We start from the raw sequence: 24,808 nt of genomic DNA, 5'->3' as shown, positions 1-24,808 counted from the left end.
GAGCCACTGAATAAACGCAGAATTAATAAACAGCGGGAGTGCTGCCTCCTTTCCTAGATACAAACTGCAGGAGCACATAAAAGTGCGGATTCGGAGGATCTCGCTTAATTATTGCAGCTGGCTGAAATTCCTCGCCCAGTGAAATATTCTTCCACAGAAGCGCTGGGCTGGCTGAGATTACTGGGGGGGAGTTTATGGGCTGGTTTGCCCAATATTCCCCCAAACGCTGAGACGTTCAGTGAAAACCCTCCATCTTTTGTTTCAAGGCTTTGTCCCAATATGCCATTTTAGTATGAAATTTAGACAAATGTAGTTTTGAAGACCAGCAAGCGTGGAAGGAAAAAGGAAAAAAAAAAAAAGCCTTTTATCGGACAAAACGTGCGTGCTGGGGTGCGTGCATCAAGTGGAGGCTCCGTGTTCCTGCCCCCCCAGCACGAACCGTTCCAGAAAGGACCCGGCACAGCGAATCTGGCTGGGGTGTGCGGTGCTGAGCAGCGCGTCCCTGGGGGGTGCAGGGGAGGCGCCCCGCTCACCTTCCAGGCTAAATATCCTTTCCCCCAGCGCGTCCACGATGTCTTTGAGCGCTGCCTCGTCGGTGACGTTGAAGAAGTGCTTGTCATCCGGGTCGCTCGCTATGAATTTTATCTCGTTCAGAAAGGCTTCGGGATTGATCCCTCTTCTGTTATAATAACCCAGAACCTGGGTTTGGGAGAGGAAGGCAGTGTCAGGTGTTTTCACGCGGTGGATAAAGCCGTCCCAGAGCATCCCAGGTCTGTTCTTCCCCTTTGCGCCTGGCACCCCGCGATGGGAGCAGGCTGGGGGGGGGGCTGTAAGGACGGATGCCATTTGGGTGCCTCGCAGGGTCCTGCCCCTCCCCAGCACCTCCTTGGGCAGCCACGTCCCGCCGTGAGCGTCTCTCACCGCCTCCTGCAGCGGCAGGGCCCCGCTACTCACCGCCACCGCGTATCTGGTGACGTTGTCCTTCTCGCTGTCCTCGATCACCTTCTCCAGGTCTGGGCTGTCGTGCGACTCTCCATCTGTGATTACAATCATTACTCTCTTTGCCCCTTTCCGGCCACCTTTCTGAAACGCTTCCGAGCTGCAATTGAAGAGATGCCCTGGGCTGCTCAGCGTCGCCGGCGGGGTCGTGGCAGCCCCCGCGCGCTCGCCCGTGTCCCCGAGGTGTCGCCCTGCATGCCCTGCGGTGGGACACGAGCCCCAGCGGTCAGGTCACAAAGCACGGGGGGGGATCGGGGGGCTGCTGGCACACAGGGAGGTGCAGTGGGGTGCGGGATGCTCAGGGAATGCTTCAGGACTTTGAAAGGGGGCTTTTCCTCTAGCGGAGCTGGCTTTTTGCAGAGAGCATCCTTTAGCTCGGCAGGATGCACTAAATCCGGAATACGGGTCAGGCTGTGGTAAAAATATGCAGGGACAGAGTTAGCCCTGGGTAAATGAGGAGACAGAGCTGTGGGTCGGGGCCATGCTGGGCTCCCCAGTACACACCGGGTGTGCAGAAGAGCTGGGCCAGCTGCAGGGCAGTGCTGGGGGTGATGTCTGAGCTTTGGGTGCTTTCAGAAAGAGGAGACACGTTCGGGATCTGCTCCTGTGCCCACCCCCGGCCCCTCTGCAGCTCGGGGCTCAGCCCTTGCAGAGCATCAGATGAGGACTGGGCATTTTTGGAGAAGCATGCTGCGCCCCTGCCTTGCACACAGCAAGGAGGGCAGGAGCGTGGTGGGGGGAGGAGGGAATTAAAACAGCCACTGCAAACTTCTCGGGGTGAACGTGAGAAATTTTTACCGAGCAAACTCTATCCCATAGGCAGTCCTGGTTTCTGTGCCTCCTCTTTGCTCTATGTGACTGGCAGCTGCCACCACGTCTTTTACAGACCTGTAGTCATTTAAGTGAAACTCGTGGACCACGTCCTCTCCGTACTGAACCACGCCGACCTAGGGATTACAGACAGGTCACGCCGACAGCCTGCCGTGTGGCAGGGCACAGCAGCGCAGAGGGCACGCGCCCCCCCTCACGGGGAGCAGCACCAGGGCTGCATTTTGGGCACAGCGGTGCTGAGCGCTGACTGGGAACCACGGGCGGCCTGGTGCCTGCTCTGCAACCCCAAAACTGCGCTATGACATTGCATGATCGAGCATCCGTTTGCACGCGCAAGCAAAAAACACGCGTTGCTTGCTTGCACACGAGCTGCCGCAGGGGGATTTGCCGCAAATGCCTCCTAAAATTGGGCCAGGCAAGAGGGTAAAATAAAAGCGGTAAAAGTGCAGCAGGAACCGGATGGTATTTTGGCAGCGTGTGGGGCTAGCAGTGACAATAAATATCAGGGCCCAACAGTGTTTGCAGTTGTGTTCACCAGCCGAAGAGGAAGCCACTGGGAACAGGGATTCAGCAGGAGCCAGCAGCTGAGCATCCCTACTTGTGTTCCTGCTGGTACTGGGACCTGACCTCCCTGGCTGTCCACGGCCACCAGTAAAATCTCGATTTGCTCCAGTTTTCCCTCTATGGGACCACTGATTGGGAGCAATCTCTGGGACCCTCTGTGGGACCAGTGCTCGATTCTGTTTCCATTTTCTGCCTGCTGTTGCCCCCTGGTACACAGATACGGGACGATGCGGCCGTGCTGTGCTGTGTTGTGGCCCCACAGCAGCCCCGGGGTTTATTTCTGCCAAGTGCTGAGGACTCAGGAGCAGCCCAAACACATCTGTCCTCCCTTTCTTTGTTTGTCATGGAGCTGAGCACAGTCCCTGCGCAAATAAGCGCACGATTGCAGGGCAATACTTCGATATTTCCATATGATTTCATCCTCCCCGTGCCTGGCCGGGGTGTGGGTTGCTGCTCTCCCCGTAGCTCATCTAAGGACATTGATGTGAGCATTATTTCCACGGGCTCAGCTTTAGAATTCATACGTTGGAAGTTTATTTTGAAAAAGCACAGGGCTAAGTTACGGTACTTTTGGCAGAAAAGAGGCTTTGAGAAAAGCCGGAGGAATCTACGTGAGACGGGAACGCACGAGCCGTGCACGGGCTTACTTGTATCTGGCCGGGGCCGATGTAAAATTTTTTCAAGATGTTTATCAGGAAGTGCTGAACTTCAACCCAAGGATATATGCTGTTTGATCCGTCCAGGACTATGATTATGTCCATGTACGTCTGGCATCCTGTGAAAAATACGCAGTGCGTTATTGAAAGGCCTTGGCAGCACTTGTGAAGGGGGGATTTATGGCTTCATTCCTCGCAGTCAGGTACTTGCTCTTGTGATTTGTTCGAGAAAAGAAATCCTACTTCAATCGCTCATAAAGCCCTTCACTCCAATATTCACTGCAGTAGGGTAGAAAGAAGCCACGTGCATCCTCTCTGCCAAGAGAAGTCTGGATAACTTTCTAAGAATAACGCCCCGCGGTATCTTCTCTGATTCAGATTTGGACCTCTATCCGGTCTCATACGCTACGTACATCAAAGGGCACCCCCTGCGGGCAGGATCCGGCCCCTGCTCCCCCCGCGGCGCCGTGCTGCGCTCCCGAGCCCTTTCTGCCTCTGCCACCCAAAAGTCCCATTTCTCTCCCAAGCCAGGATGGGGAGAAGGAGCGCTTGCAGAGGCTGGTCCAGGGCAGCCCTCTGTAGTTTCCTACCACCCACGGGAAAGCCAGGAAGCTCATTTTATTACCTCAAAATCAAATCGTGCCCCCAAATCTACAAATTTGGGCCAGAATATTTAGCATCCCGTCAATGAGCTCTTTGTTTTGTGCGGCCAAGCTCTGAATTCTTCCCCTATTTTTCCTTCCGAGCTGCGCTGATAAAATATTCTGGATGCTTTTTGTTCTGTTTTTGGGAGAATAAGGTATTTTTTGTCTTCCTCGAGTGTCAGTCGGAAAGAAAATGTTTACCAGATGTCTGCGTTTGTGACCCCCTTTGAATCACTTCCCTGCAATAATTTCCTCCGCTATCTCGCCTTCTGGCAAGCACCGACGGAGCTTTGTTTGCTCAATGGTACCGAAGTGCTCAGGGCACGGAAATTTGGGCTAGCTTTGAGCTCGGGGTGAGGGTTAGAGGCTACACGAGAGTTTCTCCTACTCTGCAGAGCCGGGGCCACGGTCTTGGCGAATCTGAAGTTGGCGTTGACGCGGGAGCACATCCCCGTGGTGTAGTAGGAGCTGCCGCACTCGTGGGACCAGAGCGGGCTGCAGGCCTGGGGAAAAACAAAAAGAAAGCATCAGGGATGGGCCTGGAAACGCCACTTTTTCGCTGCCTGGATGCCGAGAGGCTGTGCAGGACGAGGTGGGGAGAGCAGGGGCTCAGAGCATCGCCGCCAGGCACGGCTAAACCCCGAAAGAGCAGAGAGGGGTGGCAAAGACCTGGAAAAAGACTGGCCCGCATGCAGATATCCGAACATGCACATAAAGACGCGCTGTCTGCGTGCACTTGTACACGCGCGTACCGCAGAGGGTCCCCGGGCTGTGCCGGCCCCTCGGCCCTCACCAGGAAGCTGCTGTCCTTGGGGTTGGTGGCCAGGCTGAGCCCCAGGCGCATGTTGTCCTTCCGCTCGGACACGTTGGACAGCGTGACTCTTCCTTCGGAGAGAGGACCCGGTTAGCGGGGCGCAGCACGCCTCGGTGCCGTGGGGTTTTTGCTTTCCCTTGTGTTTTTGCAGCAGTCGTCAAGATAAGACTTTTTTTTGTTTTTTTTCTCCTTTTTTTTTTTTTTTTTTCCTTGCCACAGCCAACAAAGAGAAATTTCTTCTGGAAATTATACCGTGAGTCACAGACTCTTACGCGGTAAATCCTTAGGAAAGAAACCCTTCTGAGCAGCTCTAGCACCTCATCCTTTATTGTCAGGCCAGCACGCACTTAGTGGCTGATTGATGCTTGTGCCTTTCTCTCATTTCCCATGTCACAGTCCAGAAACCAGAAATGGCCCATGGGGCCACCCTTTATTTAGGTTAACAGGAATAGCATTTAGCCCTGACAAAACCACTGCCTAACCCATCCGTTCCCCCAGCGCAACTCCGTGAGGGCGCCCAAGCTTCCTCTGCCCCGGCTGGCGATGCTTAACCCTCGCTGATGGCCAGGTGGGGACCGTGGGGGTGACAAGGACGATGGGGACGATGGGGACAATGGGGATGAGGCTCCTGCCGGCCTTGCTGGCTCCCGGGACTGCTCTGCGTGAGCGGCACAGGACAGAGCCACAATGGTCACCTCGGCCACACGTGCACCTGGCATCCCTGCGCCTGCTTTTACTCAAATGACCTCAAGGGATTGTGCAAGACAAGTTAATCAAAAATAAAATAAAATAGAGTGTGCTCACGGAACTGATCTTTTCATTTGAAACTGGTTTCCAATGGGAAAAGATTGCTTTTTAGCAAGACTCGAATTTGCACACGAAAGAGATTTATTCCCTGGAAAAATCTTGGTGTTCTCATAGAGAAAGCCAACCGACTGAACAAAAAACCCCAAACAACAACAACAACAGAAAACACCGCCGCAAAACAAAACAAAACAAAAGCCAAAGCAAAACAAAAAAAAAATGCCCAACAAACCCACAATGCTTTCAGACAAAGACATATTTGGTTCCAATCAATCAAATGCTGCAGATGAGCCAAAGTTCCTCCTCTCTTATCAGCCCTGGTAGAAACCCAGAACAGTCCGGATTAATGATGATGACAAATCAAGTGGGAACTGCTGCTCCAGCGGGAAACCTCCCCAGACTTTGCCCCCGAGCCCCACCAGTGCTCCTCAAGACCCTGGGAAAGTCCCCGGCTCCCACGTCCCCCACTGACACGGCGATGCGGGGCTTTGTCCCCTTTGGCCTCGCTGGCAGACAGAGACAGAGGAACCCTGATAAAGAGCTGGGTATTTCCCCCTCCTCGGGGCTGGCTGAGGACGTGTGAGACCCCCCGGATCTCTCCTCCTGCCATGGCAGGGCCCCAGGGGTGGTGGAGCTGAGCACCAATTCCCGCAGTAGCTGAGCAGGATGGGTGCTGGAGGCGAAACTTGCCTCCTGCCGGGGTGCCTGCACCCCCTGAGCATCCCCCAGTGGGACCACAGACTCCATGATACATCATAAGGTGTCTGATAGTGGGGTTGTTACCCGCTGCTAGCTCTGTCCTGATCGAATAAACTGAACACTTTAAGCTCCGTTAAATAAATCACTTTTTCACTCTCGCCTGACTTGCTTCGTTTTACCCTGCCGATGCTTAAAGCCCGGCACCGGGAGTCATATGAACACCTGAGCTAATGACCTCATTCAAAAATCCTCCTCAAATGTGGTCCTTCTGCTTTTGGGAGCAATCCGGGCAAAGCACCAGGGTGAATTTTAAAGAATAAAGCCGTGACAAGGAGCACACGGCGTGCTAGAAGCGCCCAGCTCCCCTCGCGCCCCGCGCCCCGTACCTAGGTTGAGCTTGGTGCAGTTGCTGGGGGTGTCGCTGGTCACCGGGCACTTGTAGACGTCTCCCGTCTTCTGCTGCCCGTTGGTCTCGTAGGGGGCCCCCACCACCAGCCTGCGGGAAAGAGGTGCCTGTCAGTACCCCTGGGCTGGACGGGGTGGCCTTCAGAAAATGGGACACGTTCCTGCAAGGATGGGGTCCCAACGCTCTCGTCTGTTGCCTCTTGCAGGATGAGACCCGGTCCCCGCCAGCCCCAGGGAACCCTCCAAGCTGGCCAGATGAATCGTGGAATCATAGAGCGGCTTGGGACGGAAGGGACCTTAAAGATCATCCAGTTCCCACCCCCGACCCCAGATGACTCACTTGGAAGCAATGCCCACCAGGTTATGGGGTTACGAGGCCTGCAAACCCATCTGCAGCCCCTCGCCCCCTCCTCTTGATGCATTTTCGTGGCTGGCGCCGGCAGCGGGACCAGCACCGATGCCCTCAGCATCCACCTGAGGTCCCCAGGGTGGGCACAGCTGTCCCTGGGATGGGGACAGGAGGTAGCACTTCCCGCTGCTGGGATCACCTCTGGGACGTGGGTGTGTGCAAAGGAGTCCTGGCTCCTTCCAAGACACCCAAAGCGATAGGCAGTTGTAGCTCTCACTGGGGTCCGTGGGGAATTTTCCCCACTGAAAAGCTAAAAACGTGAATTTCCGGGGGTTTTGCTCCAAGCTGGGGTTGCTCGCTAACAAACAGCCTGGAGCTGGTGGTGGGGTCACCAGCCAGTGCAGGCGAGGACGCTGGCACCCATCTGCACTTTAAAATAAGCGGAGGTTTATCAGCTGATAAAAGCACAAAGAGCCAGCGAGGGTGTGGGATGTATCTGGGACATTGCAAGCATTTTTCTCACTTTTTCCTGTGGACTTGACCAGACCAGTCGAAAGCAGCAAACCGAAGGAGGAGGAGAGCAGGACCTGAGGAATTTGGCTGTCCCTTCCAGGCTAGTTCAAAAATACCCCGAACCGCGGGTTCCTGGCATCTCCTGCTCCCAACGTGTTAGCCCAAAATAAACCTAGTCCACTGCATTTTGATTTTACAGCCCGCTTGGTGGATGCAGCCGTCCCTGTCCGGATTGCTGAATAAACAGGACCTCTTTTGTTCTGGGTTGCCCTATACAACAGCTGGCGAAGCGACCGCTCCCAGCACAGATGTTCCCTGTTAGGCCAGAAATGGCCTTTTTTCTTTTTTTTTCTCTTTTTTTTTGTTTTTTTGTTTTTAAGCACTGCTTCTACAAAGACACTAAACACTCATTCTTTTATCCCTTCACTATAAAATGGGATTGCTCGCCAACTGAAAACCTCCAAAATCTAAGAAGCATTTAAGGATTCTCATGGAAATACTTCCTGTCTTACAGCTTCGCTGCTAACGAGGAGACTAATTAGGGCAAAATAACAACCATCTGGACCCGTCCCCAGTAGCACCCAGAGGCTCAGGCAGATCCGGTGCCTGCCCCTGAACCTGGACGAGGAGTTTTGCTCGCGTCTCCCTGCCGCTGCCATGCGATTGATGCTCACGGTCAGAAAGGGGGATGGCAGCAGATGTGAAAAGACATTGGGGGCGAGGAGGGAAAAAACCCTTGAAGATGGGAAGGAAAAAAGGTTGAGGCACCTCAAAGGATGGTGTCCTCTTGTTTTCCACTCTTCGTCCCCCGAGGATTTAACACAAAGAGGATATTGTGATTGTTGGGGCATCCCCACCCGGCTGGCTCCCACAGCTTTCCCACCGCCGTGCCCAGGTACCCACAGGATTTGTGCTCCCCTGCCCCCCGAATTACCCCACCATAAGAAAGGCCAAGACGGGAATCTCCCAGTAATTCTCCCTCCCTTATTAACAGTGTCACACCACCCGTTAATTCGCTCAGCAGCACCGAACTGCGGCGTTTATGAGGACGAAGCAACTTGGTAAAACACGAGACGATGACGACTGCACGGCAGCCCATTCCACCCATTCCCCGGCCCTACGTCAGGCCTCGAGGCTCAAAAAAAGCCCAAATATTTACAGCCGCTGCCATAAACGCAGCAGAAATGCATGAAGGGGTCGCGAAGCTCGCAGAAACAGATTTTTTCGTCTCCCCAAGACAATGGCATTGTTTTCCCTTTTGGGTTAAATTGAAATGATTAATTAGCTGAAGCTGTCGAATTCCCATGGAAAGTTGGCAGCTCGGGAGAAGGCTTCTCCAGCTGTCGGGAAGGTGACGGTGCTGGCGGCAGGGCTGGGAAAAGGTTCCCCAAAGCTGGCTGGCAGTGATGCTGCCGCTTGCACCGGCTCACAGGTGACAGACCCCCTCCTTTATTTCGTGGTTTAGAAACTTGTGGTCTAAATAGTTCGTCTTTTTTTTTTTTTTTGCTTCTTTGCTTTGCTTTTTTTGTGTTTGGTTGGCTGGTTGGTCCCATCCCAAATGACCCAAATCTACTGAGAGCATCCTGAGCATCCACAGGGAGCCGGCCCCCTCCCCATACGCACCCCAAATCTCCCCCCTCGCCCTCCCTCGAGGGTTGCAGCCCCCGGTCCTGAGCAAGCAAAGCCCTCCGCAGAGACCCGAGCGGCAGGCCTTGAGTCACGCTTTGGCTAATAAAGGAAGATTTAAAAGAAAATAAGAACCAAACAGGCCCTCCCTCGCCTTCCTTTTTCATGCGCTCCTTATGGGGAAAACAAAAGCAAAAAAAAAAAAAAAAAAAGGAATTAAATGTGAAGCGCGCAGACTGCTCAGAGCAACATGTCTGAGGACATATTTTTAACTTTTATCCTGGGAAAAAAAAATGGAAAACCAAGATGTCAGTGGAAATGCCTGAGGAGCATCTGCTCCGCCAGTGCAGGAAGGGGAGCAGGGGCCGAACTCCTCCTGCTGGTCCTGCAGGAGCCGCGCGCTGGGGCGGCTGGGGCTGGGGCCGCAGGCTGCGCGAGTCCCACCTCAAGCACCAAAAGGAAGCATCAAAGCCAAACTGGGAATTTGCAGGGTTTTTTTTTTTTTGCACCTTTTTAAATGGTTTTGTCTCACGTGAATGTCAATGGCATGCACGGTGCCCTGCTTCTAGCCCAGCGGAGCAGCACAGACCCTGAAAGGCTGCGGCACTTCGGTGTCTAGAAAACCTGGTACTGAGTCATCGCTCGTTTTTTTTTTTCCCTTGGCCCAATTATCTGGTGAAATTTCCTGTGCCACAGGCATTAATTCATGCCTACTGTCTTGGTAGTGAACCCAGCAAAGGGTGCTTCTTGGCTGGAGAATATCTCCCTGAAAACCATCCATCCGTGCTTCGAAGGCATCGAGCGCGGGAGAATCCGTCCTTTCCCTGGGGAATTTGTAGAAGAGCTTCAGCCTCAGCCTTCAGCCTCATCCCTTCAGCCTCATCCCTTCAGCCTCAGCCTTCAGCCTCATCCTCCCAACCTTCAGCCTCATCCCTTCAGCCTCAGGCTCCAGCGCTGAGCTGAAGGCACCGCGTGCGGCCACATCTCCTAGCGAGGGGGCACCACGCCACCAGGTCGCCTTGTGATGCCCCCAAACCTCACCCCTGTGGTTCTGCTTCGGCTGCACGGTCTCTATTTCTCTTCATTTATCAGTCTCTATTTCATAATTATTTTTTTTTTTAATTTCTGCCTATTGCCCATAATGTGCTACTGGTCCCCGCCTATCCTGCCCTCCTGCCTGTACCGTGGACCACCCTGCACAGAGCTGCTCCCCCCAGCACCTTCTCCCAGGCTCAGATCACCTCCAGGCAGCAGGGAGGTGCAGTCACCACTGGTGCTGTGCACCCCGAACTAGGGATGCCTGGGAGCCCCCCGAGACTTTCTGCAGCCAGCCAGTTCCTGGCTTCTTCAGGCGGCGATCCCCCGGCACACCGGGCTCTCTGCGCGCACGGCGGAGAGGTTGCGAAGCTCATTTGGAGACCCAAAATGTTTTGATTAAATGGCAAGGAGTCAGGAAAAGAAGGTATGTCTAGCTGGTGATCCGGGAATGCAGGGATTAGGGAGGAATGGAGAAGAAACTATGCTTTTCACAGGATTTTTCAATCAATGGAACACTTAATCTCCTGCAAGGCAAATTCGCTTGTAGTTAATTTATTCAAGATGGGCCTGGATGAAGAAGTGATTAAGGAGGTTCAGGAAAAGGAGAGTTCAGCTGTGGAAAACTTTAAATTGCTTTGTGGCTCCTTGGACAGGACGTGGCAGGGGAATGGACTTCGAGATGTTTTTCTCTACATTGGCAAGGGTGGAAAAAAAAAAAAAAAGACCTGGTGGGAGTCCAGGGGGAGGCAGAGCCGGCAGAGGGATCACGGCATGGGAGGACGCGGGGCCTGGAACCAAGTCCTAGACCTGGCTCTAGCCGAGCGTGCTGCCAGCCCGTGGCCACGGCCTTGACTTTGGGATGCCAGCAATGCCATCCAGCCCCTCGCACGGGGACCGTCCCATCGCACGGCGTGGGCAGGGGCAGGCGGCTCCCAGCCGCTCCGGCTCACCTCGAGCAGCCAAAGCCCGCGTGTCGGTGACCGAATGCGTCTACAAAAACACATCTGGGACAAACGGCTGTGGCCGAGCTCCACCACGCTCTGACAGAGGGGGTTGGAGCCAGCGGCTGGTTTGTTTTCAGGCCCAGAGCCATCCCCTAGCACGCTCTGAGGCACTGCCCAACGCCTGGCGAGGTGCAGCAGGGCCAGGAGATGACCGAGTGAATGTCTGTGTCCAAGTTAATTGGTTAATTTTGGAAAAGCAGGTTTGAAAAAGGATGGTGCGCAAGGCCAGGAGCGAGGCAGGCCGTTGCTTTCCTGCGTGATGGCAGCGAGAGGGCTCACCCAGCCTCCACCCGAGGCAGGGTGCGCGGCGGGGAGGTGGAGGATGAGGATGGCCACCACCAGCTCAGGGCTGAGCTAGCAGTGGCCGCAGGGGAATGCCACACCCTTTGCAAGACTCTTCTGTCCATTGAATACCTGCTAGCTCATCCCTCAGCAGAAGTATTCCTGGCTTCAGAGCTCCCAGTTCACTCCCGGTTAACAGACGGCAGAGCAGTTGCAGAGCTCTGTCCCCACGGTTTGAGGGTTTCAAGGGGTTTCTCTCCCAAGACACGGTGCTTCCTTGCTCTGAGGTTTGGGGTTTGGGACACACCAGCCCCACGGGGATCAGACCCAGACCTGCTCCTGGGCATGAGGCTTGTCCCTGTCCCCTTCTGGCCACCTCCTGCCCGGGGACAGCCTGCGGGAAGCTGTCCTGCCACCGATGGGCACAGACACCCTCGGCGGTTGTTTTCCTAAGGGCCGATCGGTGTTCTCCCTGCTGTACAACAAACCCTCTCATTGCAAAACAAAACATAAACGCGGCTGTAATTTAACCAGCTGCTCAGGCCGAGCCAGGATGCTCCGAATTGCAGAGCCCGATCCCGCGGCTCCAAACGCACCCCACGGTCGTGCCGGACCCGGGGGGGCTGCCTCCATCCATCCAGTACCCATGTAACGGGAAGGGGGCCACCACCAGGACACGGGACCAAGGGACCAGAGCCCAAGGCAGGCAGTGGCCGAGGCGAGGGAGCCGCCGCTTCTGCCGTAGGAACCCCAGAGCCGTCGCAGTGAGCGCAGCTCCCGGAGCTCTCCTTAAAATAGCACATGACGGGTGTGCTGCAGAACACGGCCGAGGAGCTCGCAGAATGGTGTGGTTAGAAATAATGATACTTTCTTATTTTTCTTGGTGTCATTTTTTCCCTTTTACTTAGGGATATCGTAACCCTGAGGTGTTTACAGGCGAGGCCCCTCGGCGGTTCTTGCCCGGGCTGTGGGTTTCCAGCACTGGTTGATGCTTTTTGTCGGCATCAGGCACCCTTTTCATCCAGACCCGTGTGATTTCCGACTTTCTGCTGGAGGTTTCCAAAGCAAACCCCAATCTCCAACTCCAGTTCTTGCCGGATGCCTCTCGCTTTCCCAAAGTGCCCGTTATCGCCAGCTCACGGCGTTCGTGGGGGTTCCCACACCCCCGGTAGGTCACCGGCTCCATCCTGCTAACCTGCGGTGCTCCGAGACCACCCAACCCTAAATAATAAAGATGTGACCGCAGAAGCCTTTTCTTGGTCGAGCAATATAAGATGGGAAGGAGCAACACCCCTCCCATTCGTAAAGGTCTGCTGCAAAATATCTCTAGCCTCACTTTTCCTCCATCCTGATTCCTGGAGGGCTGTGAGAGCGTGCGGAGCGCTGCAGCTGCGGAGTGGGAGATCACGGCTATTTTCCTGCTTGGGCCAAAATCTTTCTAAAAATAAATTAAATAAAAGCTGAAGAGCCTAACCTTATAGCTGATGCACACCAGCCCTGGAGCTGGTGACAACCGTGCTGCTTCGTGGCAAGGAAGATGTGCCCCGAGGACGTCAGATGTCCCCTGTCCTCCTTGGTGCCCCAGGGGAGGTGCCAGGCAGTGGGGGACGGCCCCCAAAAGCCCCATGATGCTGGTAACAGAGCCCCTGCGATTCCCAGCTAAATCCCCCGGAATGACACCCACAATAACACCAAAGCGGGGACGACCCCGGAGCATGGGAGATGGGAAAAGGGAAGAGCGGGGCCGCGGCGCGTCCCGCAGCCCTGGCACGGTGGGAGGGAGAGCCGGGAGCAGACACGGTCCCCGCGCCGAAGGAATGCTCTGCAGCTATGTACCCTTTCACCAAAATAATCCCAGCGCTCGGGTACCGGCCAAACCACAGGAGAATTGCAGCCAAGAAAGCCTCGCAGTAGTAGGGAAACAGCAAACCCTTTAACTGTTTTTCCAGATCAGCACAATTACAGCTCAAAGTCCACCGAGCAGACTTTTCTCTCCTCTCCCTCCTCCTTCTCCCTTCGGTTGTGCTCAGACTGGAAACGTCACGTCTGTGCCTGGAGCTGCCGGGCACCCAGGGGGGTTTAACCACGGGGGTCCCCACTGTGGTTGAGGGGCCAAATCCTGCACCCAGGCTTCGCAGCACCCCACCTGGTGCTGCTGCACGGCGGGGCTGGGGCAGCACGAGCTCCAGCAGCCAGGGATGCGCTCCCGGGCAATGCCATCTTGCCAGCAGCATCAGCGAAGCCCTGGCCCCAGCCAGCTCAGCGATGCTATATTTATTATTTTTATGGCTTCTGAAGGCTAATGGCTGTTTATTCCCAGGCCTTTCCTTCCACAGCAAGTTTTCCTCAAGCATTATTATTTTTTTTTTTTGCATAGCTGGAAATGTGCAGCCCGCAGACACGAGCCAGTGCAGGGCCCTGGTGATGCTCCGGCACAGCCCGGCCCCTGCCTCCTATTCCCGAATTTTTGATTTAGAGGGGAAAGGTGGGGATGGAAAGCCGGGGGCGACAGCTGGGCTTTCTGCCTGGCAATGGACTCGCTGCCTACAGGGACGGTGATCCATCTCAGGTGGTGAAGTGCACCATTGCTGCTTGGGCTGCACCCCAAAAAATCTGTGCCCGCCACAGCCCCCGTCCTGCCAGCATGGGGACCTGTCCCCACTCCAGCTGGGGCACAGAAACAGAGGGGGGCTAATTTGAGATACCTGGTGGCACAGCCTGCAAGGAAAGTGCTGGAAAAGCTTCCAGGACAGCACGAGAGCCAGCACGTGAGCAGAGCAGGGAGTGGGGTTCTCCTTCCCCAGGGAGTGACACTAAGGCCGGGATGGCGGGGAGTCGAAAGAAGCCAACAGGAGAGGGGAGGTGAAAGAGGGAGAGAAACTTTTCCCCCTTTTCCCTCTTACCCCCCTGATCTTGGACCTCTGAGAACTTTTCACCCCGAACTCCAGGTGATTCTGGTCTGTTTGACCCCCCTGACCCCCCAAACCTGCACGGACCAGGGTGGGGCAGAGGAGCAGCTCCAGGCCCTTTGGGACACCACCACCATCACCTCTGCCCTTAAAACTCCTCCGTCTCCTTCAACCCGAGCTTCTGCCAGGCCACTTCACCCTGCCTGCATCAGCCTGGGGGAGCACTGATCCCCCCGGCTTCACGGTGCCACCTGGGGCACCAGCACCACGGTGCTGGGATGCTCAAACCCCTTCACTCCAGGCAGAATTTGGCCCCAGCTGCAGCAGGAGCGCTGGGTTGTTGCCACCGTGTTGCACGTCTGGGTGAGTTTCGGTAGCCAGCTGTCCTTTTTTTTCCATTCACATACTTGGAAAAAGTACACATCGCACCTCCTGCTCGATGAAAAAGGGAGAGAAAGCGGCGAGAGGGAGGTCTGAAAGTCAGCCGCTGACTGCCAGCAGGAGAAGCGACCCCCCGAAGCGGCGAGCTGTTAGAGCAGTATATTTCCAAGTGCTTTTTTTCCCCTGGAGTTTAATAATCCGAATTCTTTCCTCCCAGGTTTTCCACTATCAGGGCTGCAGTTATAGCCCCCACGTGCAAGCTATCTGGCTCCCTCCTGAAAGGCTGGAGAAAGAGAAATAGCCACAAGGAAAAATACGCCTGCAGAATATTTTATGTGTGTGTGTACGTCCATACACACAAATACGCCTATACGCTCACACACACACATATAGGAGCTGCTTTGAAAGCCTTCTGAAGCCCTCCACCCTGGCCAAAAGCAGCATTAAACGGTTCAGACCGGAGCAGAGGTGCCAAAGTCCTTGGATTCCACATTTGGTATTTGGCAGCCGGCTCCCTGCGTGTTGTTAGAGCAATCCCTCCTGCAGGAGCCACGTTTCTGAGACGGCCATTCAGCTCCTCCGAGCTCTGCTGTATTTTGGGGGATTTTGCCGAAATCCTCAGGGCCAACATTCGATGATGCTTGCCTGGCTTCTGCCTTAGCAGCTGCCGGGATTTCGTCTTATCATCCCCTTTTCTTCTGTTTTCTGGCAGCTCCTGAGCCTGGCCGAGGCTCTGCACAATTATCATCATGTGGCGGAGCTGCTCCCTCTCTACGTCCTCGGTTTATACTACAGACGTTTTGTTTGTTCAGTCATTTATCCTTTAACCAGAGTGAGTCATGGTGGCTGCAGTTTTTAACTATGTACACATTTAATAGGCATTCTATACTATGTAATTGCATACTACAACGCACACTGTATTTATGTATGTACCTACGCTTACTCATCGCAGCGAGCATCCATTTTTGCGTGCAGAGCAACTGACAGTGGGGAGAAGCTCCAGCTCTGCCCTGGCCAACGGTGGCTGGGGAGATGCAGGAGATGCCAAAGCCAGACCTCGTCACCCTCTGCTGCTCCCAGCAGTGACGGTGGCACCTGACCGTGGCCGAGCTCTTCTGTCTTCCTCCGTGACGCTGATGTCCCGCGCAGACGGACGTTGGGTTATTGCTCGAGGAACACCAAGCAGTAGCACGCCCTTGTGCTGTCCTCGTTGGGTTACGCTGCTCTCCACCAAGGTTTTTGGTGCTTGATGGATGAAATGAGATATGGAAGTGATGTTTTTTAGCAGCAGAGGGGGCAGGAATGTGATGGCAGGGACACACGGCTCCTGTTCCTTATCTCCTTTGGAGAACCGCGGGCTCCGATCTGCATTTCCCAGGCTGAGCCTAAGCTGGGTAGTGCAGGGCCAGAGCCTCCTGTGGGGGCAGCTCAAAACCCGCTGATGTGGGGTTTTGGATCCGCTCCTGGGAGGAGATATTTCACAGCAGAATCCGGTGCAAACAAGAGGCTTGAATACACTGGAGCTGCCATGGAGAGGCAGTCCCCATCCTGCCGATGTGCTGGCCTACATGGGCAGGAGGATGGAGGCTGTGCTGACGTGCCCTGAGAAGCCACCCTGCGACTTTTGGCAAGGTTCTGCCTCCTTTCCTGGCCCTACCGGCATGCTGACAGCCATCTGCTGCACCTCTGCACACCACCACAGCTTGCATTTGGGTTGTGGCCCTAGTGTATAAAGACCATGAGGGTTTGGGGCCAGAAAATGGGCTAAGAAACGATTCTTTTGGGCTCAAAGCAGCTGTTCCTGCAGGGGCACCCGCTCCAGCATCGCATGGAATGAGACCACAAACGAAAACTTGCCTGAGCGAAGCAGCTTCGCTCGCGGACGTGAGCTGCCCCAGCCTGGCCTCGTGCAGGAATTTGATGTATTTACTGGAACCGCTCGGTGGCCGTGTTTGCTCCCTGCTCTGGTGGCTTTGGCCATGAACAGTCGTGCTGTCAGGCTGCCCAAAATTCCTTACCCCTCCAAAAAAACCCATCGCTTAGGTTCACGGGCAACGGGGATGGAAAGGATGGCGAGACCGCCGCGATCAGGGGCAGCTCTAAGAAAAAGCTCCCTGGTGCCACGTGCAGACCTGCTCACGGACCGTGAGCACTCCACGAGGATGCTCCAGTGCCCGGCATGGCAGCACTTTGCACCCACCCCCGGGTGCTACAGTACCTGCTCAGGACCCGGCTGCAATGGGGCTGAGGTGGCCTCACGGGCTGCACCTTCCCCTTTCTGCCCCATCCCCAAGCACAATCTCCTGCTGCATAGCTGAACTTTATCCCACCACTCAGAGCTTTTTGGTATTGATCAGCATTAATGACGTGCTCGCTCGCTGCCCTAAGCCTGGCTGTAGAGCACCCGTAGGGTGGTACCTGGCTGTGCCCGTGGAGAGCACCCAGCGTCTCCCCAGCCTCGCTGGCTGGCCACATCATCCCCCCCAGCACCTTAGCGAGCAGCACAATGCCGCAGAAATCCAAAATCCGAGCAAAACCCCGAGCAAAACCCATCCCAGCTTCACCCCGCACCCCCGACAGCCGCAGGCGGCTCTGATCACTTCTGCAGACCTGTCTTCTTGGAAACTCTATAAAAAGGGATGGCCTTGGCCCAAAACCCCGACGGGTTTCCAGCAAGTGCTGGAGCCTGAGCAGCACCAGGGAGCCGTGAACCTGCCCGGGGCAGCTCCTCGCAGCACCTGCAAGCCCTGATCTGCGCACACCAGCTTGGCCCCAGCACCACCAGCACCAAATCTCGCTTTCCTGCCAAGCCTGGACGCTGCCGACCCCAAAAAGGTGGTTGGGAAGAGCAGGAGACATTCAGCATTCCTGTAGGTTGCTGTAACCCCCCGTCTTTGGGGCTCACTCACCATTTCTTGCCCCCGATGTCATGCTGCTGCACCGTGTAGCCGAAATAGGCGTCCTTAGAGCCAGCTATGATTTTGGGCCTCTTGGTGTCGATGTTGAAGCTGTCACTGAACCCTGGGGAGAGAGGAGAAGGATCCCGTCAGGCAGGGTGCTGAGGTGCTAGGGGAAAGCACCTTTACGGTGCGGGGAGGGCCAGGCCCCAAAGGGGTCATCCTGAGGGGTGCAGAGCCTCCATCCGTGGAGCCGTTCATGTTGGCCTGCCAGAGCAGGGTTGGGCCCAGAAGCCTCCAGAGGAGCCTCCACCCCAACCATCCCCTGAATTCTGCTCCCCCCAGTGCCTATCACGTCCCAGGAAGGCCCTAAGAGACACAGGGGTGGTTTGACCCCATCACAGCACCTCTGGGGCACCTCGCCAGCTGCGACGGAGGGAGGCTGGGACCCAAAACCCACTGCCGGCCTCCGAGGGGCTGGAATCCAGCACCCGGCCATCCCCAGCGCCCACCTCCTGCCTTCCCCAGGGGCATTACAGCACCAAAGGGCAAAGTGTGGATTCATTTCTCCCGTGCAAGCAAAAGCTGGTGTCATGGGGGGGGTTTGCTAAGGGGAAGGAGTCCGGGGGGGTCTCCTGGGGATGGATGCTCAGACCCAGACGGGGCAGATTTGGGTTTGCCTCAGGGATGCTCTCAAGCCCTCCATGGGTACAAATGCTGCACGTCTTCTAAGAAGAGTTTTTTTTTCTATACAGTATTATTTTCCCTGCTGGTCTGTGGAAGTGCAGGGGGGCACAGATCAGGGCCCAGGGTGGCTCTGCTGCAGGGAGGGACACGGGACGGCCCGCATGTCCCAGCTCTTTGCTCGCCCTCGGGCAGCAAGCAGGTGCTGGATGGCTCGTCCCTCTGCAAATAACAGGTCCTGGCATCATGGCAAGGACGGCTTTAAAGGCAGCAGAAGGCTCACATTTGGTATTTGTGTGGGTATAAAGGGGATGTCAACAGGAGAGGCCGGGAATGCCGCTTCCCAGGCAGAAAGTTCAGGATGGAAAGTGCTTTCATAGGTAGGAATGTTAGGAATAAACCTGAGTTTTTTTGCAGTCATAGAAACAAATTGGCGACGTTGGCTTGGTAAACAGAGAAGAGCAGAGTCTCGCCAAGGAGAGCTGAGGTAAGAAGCTTTAAAGTCCTACAAAAAGAAATTCTAGAAAGCAAGGGAAAAAAAGGAGACGGGGGAGATCAGAGCCAGCACATTTTGTGGTAGATTGACCTTATTTAACATTGCAAAACAAATTAAAACCTCCTCTGAGTCAACCATTACCCAGTGGCAACATCGCGAAATTGAGTTTTGGCCTTGGAGAGAGGCGATGGGCAAAGAGGGTACAGGGGGGAACAGGGCAGATGGGGCATCACGGGGGGCATGGGGGGGCACGGGGGGCACGGGGGTCTGGCTGGAAGAGGGGGCTCGGGGGCATTTCAAGCACCAACCAACAAGGCTCAATTCCAGGTGATGCAGAAGCATCTGCAGTGAGTGAGCAGAGCAAGTGTCACAGAGAATATCACAGATGTTCCTCCCATTTATGCAGAGTTTCTCTGAATTTGCCCCAAAAAGACATTTTCCTAGGTAAGCCTAGCTGACAGGAAAGCAGATGTCTTTGGCGAGTTGGGGATGCCCATCCCACGGCTCCTTGCTTTAGGCCTTCGCTGCAGCTCTGGCCTCCTGGAGCAGTAAAATGCAACCAAATTGTTTGCAAAAGGCATCTTAGAGGGGCAAAAAATCATGAAAAAGAAAAAAGATAACTAGTGGCTTACTAAATGCAAATGTCTCTAAATCAGGAGAAGCAGGGATAAGTGTGAGATGAGCAAATTAATGCAGGTGGAAAATGTGAAGAAAAAAGCAATTTCCCACCCCTTTTGGTTGGCTACCTCCCCAAAGGACAGCGCAATGCAAAATGAGGGGCCAGGCTGGGAGTCAGGGTGGCCTGGTTATACTGCACTAGGGCTGGAAAAGACAAAAAAAGGAGAGGAAGGGAAAAAAAAAAAAAAAAACAAAACCCTTGATAGCTGATCCTCTGGAAAGCTTCAGGACCGTAGGGAGCTGCTGCCCAAGGTGGCCAAATCCCCACCCTGGAGCACGGCGTGGGCTCCAGCCTGCTGGTCCTTCTCTTTAAAAGTACCCAAATGCTCATTTTTAACCAGAAATAAAGCCCATGTGGACATGAGGGCCCGCAGCCATCCTTGGCCCACTCCCATAGCACAAATCCGTCGGATCCCAAAATTGCAGAGAGGGGGCTCTGAGGGCTGCAATGCCCGGTGCTGGTGGCAGGCAGCAGGCAGAGAAATGAAGTGGTCGGGAGCAAAGGTTGCAGACAGCGGTTGGCAAAGCCCCTGGTATGTGGGCACGGGAGGGAAGGAATTGACGTGGGTGCATTCGAGGCAGAAAGACAAAAAACCTGACAGAGTTTAAACCGTCTTAAATTAATGGGATCTTTTTGAAAGGCTGTCAAGGAGACTTAGCAACCCGGAGAACTCAGTCTCGTTTTCTTGTCAGGAGTGACATCACTGTCATAAATAAGTGACCAAAACCCACATGTTTTGCTTGCGATCGTGCCAAGGCAGGAAGCCTCAAATACCTCCTCTCCGAAGTGGAACTTCGGCTGAGGCCAAACCTTTGATTCTTGTCAGGTCAAATATTGAAAAGGAAAAACAACAAAAAAAACCCAACACAATTGGGAAACAATACTGGGAGTAAAAGGCACCTTTCCTGCCAAAAAGAATAAAAACAAATCCTCCCTGTGCCTTGAGGTTGATCCTGCTGCCGTAAGAGGTTGGTGGCTTTAGCTGGTTGCTTTGCTCCAACCCTTGGTGATTTGAGGAGACCTGAGCAGGGCAGCGGAGCTGCCGGAAGAATTTCATTTTAATTTAATTTAATTTTGTATTTGACTGCAGGCATAACAGCACAGTGCAACCCTAAACCCCAAACTGGTGTTTTCATGGCTCTAGACGGAGGCATCGCGGGGTGAGGGCTGTGGCTCTGGTGCCCAAGAGCTGTCCTTGCAACCCTCCCTTCCTCACCACTCGCACCCACATGGGAGATGCAACCCCCGTGGTGGGACAGCGTGTCCAAAGACCCTGCCATTGCCACCAAGAGCCACCATGCAGTGGTGACCCGTGCCACCCCAACGTCCCCAGGGCTGCTGGCCACGTTCAGCCAGGCTCCTGTGATGGGTCCCCACTGCCATGTGGGCTTTGGAGGCTTGGGACTCTCCTCTGCAACCCATCTGTCGCACACATCGTTTGTTTTTATATTTAGGATTGCCTTAGAAAAGCCTTTGAGCTTGATACGGGGTATTTGGGCAAAAGCTAGCAGGCCCCGAGATGGAGCAGGGCAGACCAGATGTTCCCAGGCATCCCTCTAGCCTCAGCCCCTATCGCGCTCTCTGTGCAGACTGAAATGCTGAAAGCACCAAATTCCTCCCCAGGTCGCTATCTCGAAGCCAGCATTTGTCATCAGCTATTAGGAAACAAACGGGGTTTGGTGGCTGCCGAGGCTGCGGACGGAGAGCCAGGGAATAGTGAAGATGACCAGGAGATCAGTCATCGCGGGTGCGTGTGCTGTAACATTCCTGGTTACCCACAGAGTCTCGAACAAAGAGCCCCGGGGCAGCAGCGACAGAAGTACCTTGTGCTTCCACCGTGCCAGCTCTCTGGCCCCCCAAAAAACGGGGAGGAGCTGTCTGGCTGCTTTAATAGCAGCAGCCCACGTTTAACAGCATCAAGGAACGCGTTGAGCATTCGTTTGCAGCATGTCCTACAGCCAAAGGCACCACGGCGCTTGGGGTTTTGAATACCACGGACCCTCCCTGGCCAAATCTCAGCTAGTGGATGGAGGATGTTAGGTGTGGGATGTCCCAGCACTGCTCTTCGGGCCGTGCAGCCACCCAGGACTTAGTTCCCATCACCAAATCCCCAGGCAGAACTGACAGGTCCCTTGTGAACCCACCTGGGCCAGCCCAAGCACCCCCCACGGAGCAAGCACCGCGGTTTTACTGCTTGGTGACCCTCCTGTGAGGGACCAGCAGACCCCCCCCCCCCTTGTCTGGACAAAGCATCTGATGAAGGGAAACAACTGCGTGGTGTGGGACAAGGGAAGTCATCCCAGGGCAGACACCCGGTCCCCATGGCCATGGGTCACAGCTTCCCTGCGATCTGACCCCTGGACGGCTGCTGCTGGGAGGTGTGTGTTTCAGCAAGTCCTTGGCTGGGCTCTCCTAATTCAGAGCTGCACCCCGCTTGCCCCAAAACCCTGGGGGAGAGGAACCGGCCTGGACCTTAGGGACAGCTCGGTTTGTCCCCCGGTTGTGCGCAGACATCGCAGTGCCTCCAGGGACTCCCAGCCTGGGAAAGTGGCTTGCAGACCATGCCGTGCTCCAGGGCACGCGGGGGCTGCCTGCGCAGCAAAGGGACAGTTCCCGAGGCCACACGTCCCATCCCGGTGCCAGGGGCCTCCCACGTGTGTCCCAAACTTGCTTCGAGTTCAGCTGATGAAACACCAGCATTAGTCCCCTGCGAAATATATCGCCCCACGGCCACAAAGCGTCCCAGGCCACGGGGACCACCACGTCGCCCTGGAAGCTGTGCCTTAACCCTCCCGCCGGCACAGGGCTCATGGGGCAGCACCATCGCCCGTGGGCATGGCAAAACCGCGTGGGCAAAAACGTTCTCCTGGAGGATTTTTGTTCAGCCCGAAGCCGGGGATTCACCACGTCTACTGCAGCAGCCCTGCAAGCAGCAGCCCTTGAAGGGGGAGCTCGCTTGAGGGACTGCTGCCCACGTAAGCAGGGCCCCGGCAGCCCCGCAGCCCCCCGCGGGCAGCCCCGCGCCCCGCTCGCCCGCCGCCATGCGAGGCACGCACACATGTTCCCCATTAGGCAAAGAAAGGCAGCTCCGCCGCGGCTGGCTTCAGACGATCGAGCAACAGTGCAATTAGAAAGGGGGGGGGAAAAAAAAAGAAAAAAAAAAAGGAAAAAAAAAAAGAAAAAAGAAAATTCTGGCGTGCTTTTCCACCAGGATGTTTAGAGATGTTTACAGTGGCGTTAGCGCTCGGCGCTGCTGGCTGCCGGGGGTGCGTTAGCGGGCGGCGGCGCTCCTGGTAGTGGTAACCAGCTCTTTTTTTTTTTTTTTTTCACTTCAAAGCTAAGAGAGGTCCCAGCCTTGCTGCTGCCAGCCTGGGAGGATGCCAGACGTGGTCAGAGCCCAAACGGAGCCTCCTGCTCCCAGCACCCGGCCAGCGAGGGACCAGCGGGACGCCGAGCTCTGCTCCCAGCCCTGGTCGCGCTCGTCCCGCCGCGCACCGAGCCGAGCAGGGGGAGGCTGCGAGAGCACGTCCTTAAGCCAAACATCGACCCAAAGCCCCTCGTGGCTTGTTTAAACCCAAGCACTTCTCTTTTGCGCTGACCCCTCACGTGCAGCAGGACGAACCACCTGAGGGATGCAAAAATTAACCCTGCTTAAGAGGGTCGGGATGGCTGGGGGACTTTTTTCCCCTCCGTCCGATGCTCCAGAACACTTCTAACTAATCCGCTCGTGCCTGCAGCCCAGCGCTGGGAGGAAGGCAGCGCTCCCCGCTCCGTCCCAGGAGCCCATCAAAGCCCTTCATCCCTTTCAACCCCTCTTCGCCTGCCTTGAAGGCGCCCGGCTCGCTCCCTCCCTCCTGCTCCCGACTTTTCCAGCAGCCTCATTAAGCCTGGGCATTCCCAGGCACCTTTCCCTCCTCGCCTAAATAAGCAGAAAGTATTTCCCCGTTGCTGGCAGCAGCCGTGGGGAAGGCAGCGGGTGCTTACCGGGCAGGAGGCAGAGGGAGCAGGCGAGGAGCAGCCCGCTGGGAAGGTCCATGGGAGCACGGGGGGCCCCGCTCCCCGGCCCCGAGCATCCGCCGGAGGCACCCAGCCAGACTGGTAGCCCTGCTCGGAAAACCCTTTCCTTATCCCCAGCCTTCCCCGGCTCCCTGACAGAAGGCGAGCATTGGGAGGGAGTGGGAGGGACGAGCGGGACTTGTAGGAGGTACAGCAGGAGAGGACGGCAGAGGGGACAGCCTGCGTGCAGCCGTGGCACCCTTTAGGGATCAGCTCCGTGCCGGGGCTCTGCTGGCTCGGACCCGTGGCCCTGTGGCCGTGCCGGCCCCACAGCACCCGCCGGGGTCCCTTGGGTGCCCTCGCCCTGATGGGAGGGTGGTGGTGGAAAGCCTGCGTGGTGCCACTGGTGGTGGCGGGTGCCACTGGTGGTGGCGGGTGCCACCTCTGCCCCAGTGCCACCTAAAATCAGCTGCCACATCCCCTCGCACGCAGACGGCGACGTAGCAGGGTGCTAACAAGTGCTTTCTTCCCCGCTGCCAGGGCTGGCCCCATGCACAACGGGGTGCTCCAAATACCCACAGCCCTTGGGCCAGATTCCCAATGCCCCCTCCAACAGCCACGAGATGTCATTTAGGGCCCCGTCACCTCCAGCCCAAAACCTCTAATGCACCACAGCATCCCCAGGGCAGGATTTTCTCCCTCCATCCTATTCCTCCCTGATACAGGGACACCCTTTGGAGGAGGCACCCCAGGGCAGCTCCAGCAGGAGCTCAGCTGCCACCACGGCAGGGCTTTGGGGCTGGGACACAGCCCCGAGCACCCGTGGACCAGACCCCAGAGCCCCAGGATGCCCACAGCTTGCTCCTAGCTGGGGTGGGGACAGCCTGGGGGGGCTCTGCTGGGGAGGCAGGACCTGCCAACACCTTGCTACGTGCCCTCCCTCTTCCCAGTGGGAAAGATAAATACAGTTTTTGGTTTATTTTCAGAGCAGACGTGACCCCAGAGGTTCTTTCTGACTTTTTCTCCAAGCCCTCTGTGCTAAAGGAACACCCTGAGCGTGCCGGTGCCACCTGCACGGACCAAGCCCCGAGCCCAACATCACCGCTGGGAGAGAAGAAAAAGTCTGGGGGCTGCAGCTGCGCTGTGCCAGCTCTCCATCCGGCCGAGCAGAGGAGCCAGCAAAGGTCTCAGATAGCTTTCTGTCCCTCCTACCCCAAACTTGAGAGGGAAGACCTTTAGAAATGGGTCCAAACGTTAACATCTCTGCCTATGGAGTCTGTCAGACAGCTCGGGGCTGCAGGAGGAAGATCAGCTCTGCTCGAGGCACTCTCCTGGATGAGAGGGAGTGCCTGGGAGACCCAGCTCCTTCCCATTCCCCCCCTTTCCCTCCTGAGTCGATACGTTTTGGGTCTCCAGGCGGGAGAGGACACACGTCTGGAACAGAGATCAAAGCAGCAGTAGGTTCCAAAACATCTCGGAGACGCGGATGCTCAGTCGCTTGTTTGTATAGCACCCCTTCCCCCAGCGAAACGTTTTGA

General features: G+C 55.8%; 1 protein-coding gene across 2 annotated transcripts in view; it reads right to left on the bottom strand.

Moving 5' to 3' along the window:
• The window catches only part of ITGA11 (integrin subunit alpha 11), a 47,879-nt gene extending 23,807 nt beyond the window's left edge, over positions 1–24,072 (bottom strand). Inside the window, exons 1-9 of one of the 2 annotated variants that reach the window (XM_083849696.1) lie at positions 23,259–24,072; positions 17,428–17,539; positions 6,398–6,507; positions 4,488–4,579; positions 4,083–4,197; positions 3,042–3,169; positions 1,798–1,946; positions 955–1,099; positions 534–699 (exon numbers count right to left, since the gene is read on the bottom strand). In XM_083849696.1, the coding sequence (XP_083705822.1) occupies positions 534–699; positions 955–1,099; positions 1,798–1,946; positions 3,042–3,169; positions 4,083–4,197; positions 4,488–4,579; positions 6,398–6,507; positions 17,428–17,539; positions 23,259–23,310 (1,069 nt within the window). In that variant the 5' untranslated portion in view covers positions 23,311–24,072. The remainder of the gene's footprint in view (positions 1–533; positions 700–954; positions 1,100–1,797; positions 1,947–3,041; positions 3,170–4,082; positions 4,198–4,487; positions 4,580–6,397; positions 6,508–17,427; positions 17,540–23,258) is intronic. The other variant, XM_083849695.1, reaches the window with a different exon arrangement.
• Between the last annotated feature and the right edge of the window lie 736 nt (positions 24,073–24,808).

The sequence above is a fragment of the Anser anser genome (assembly GCF_964211835.1).
Source record: "Anser anser genome assembly, chromosome: 10".
Taxonomy (NCBI): Eukaryota; Metazoa; Chordata; class Aves; order Anseriformes; family Anatidae; genus Anser; species Anser anser.
The sequence above is the reverse complement of the archived record's forward strand: the minus strand, read 5'-3'. Positions and strand labels throughout refer to the sequence as shown.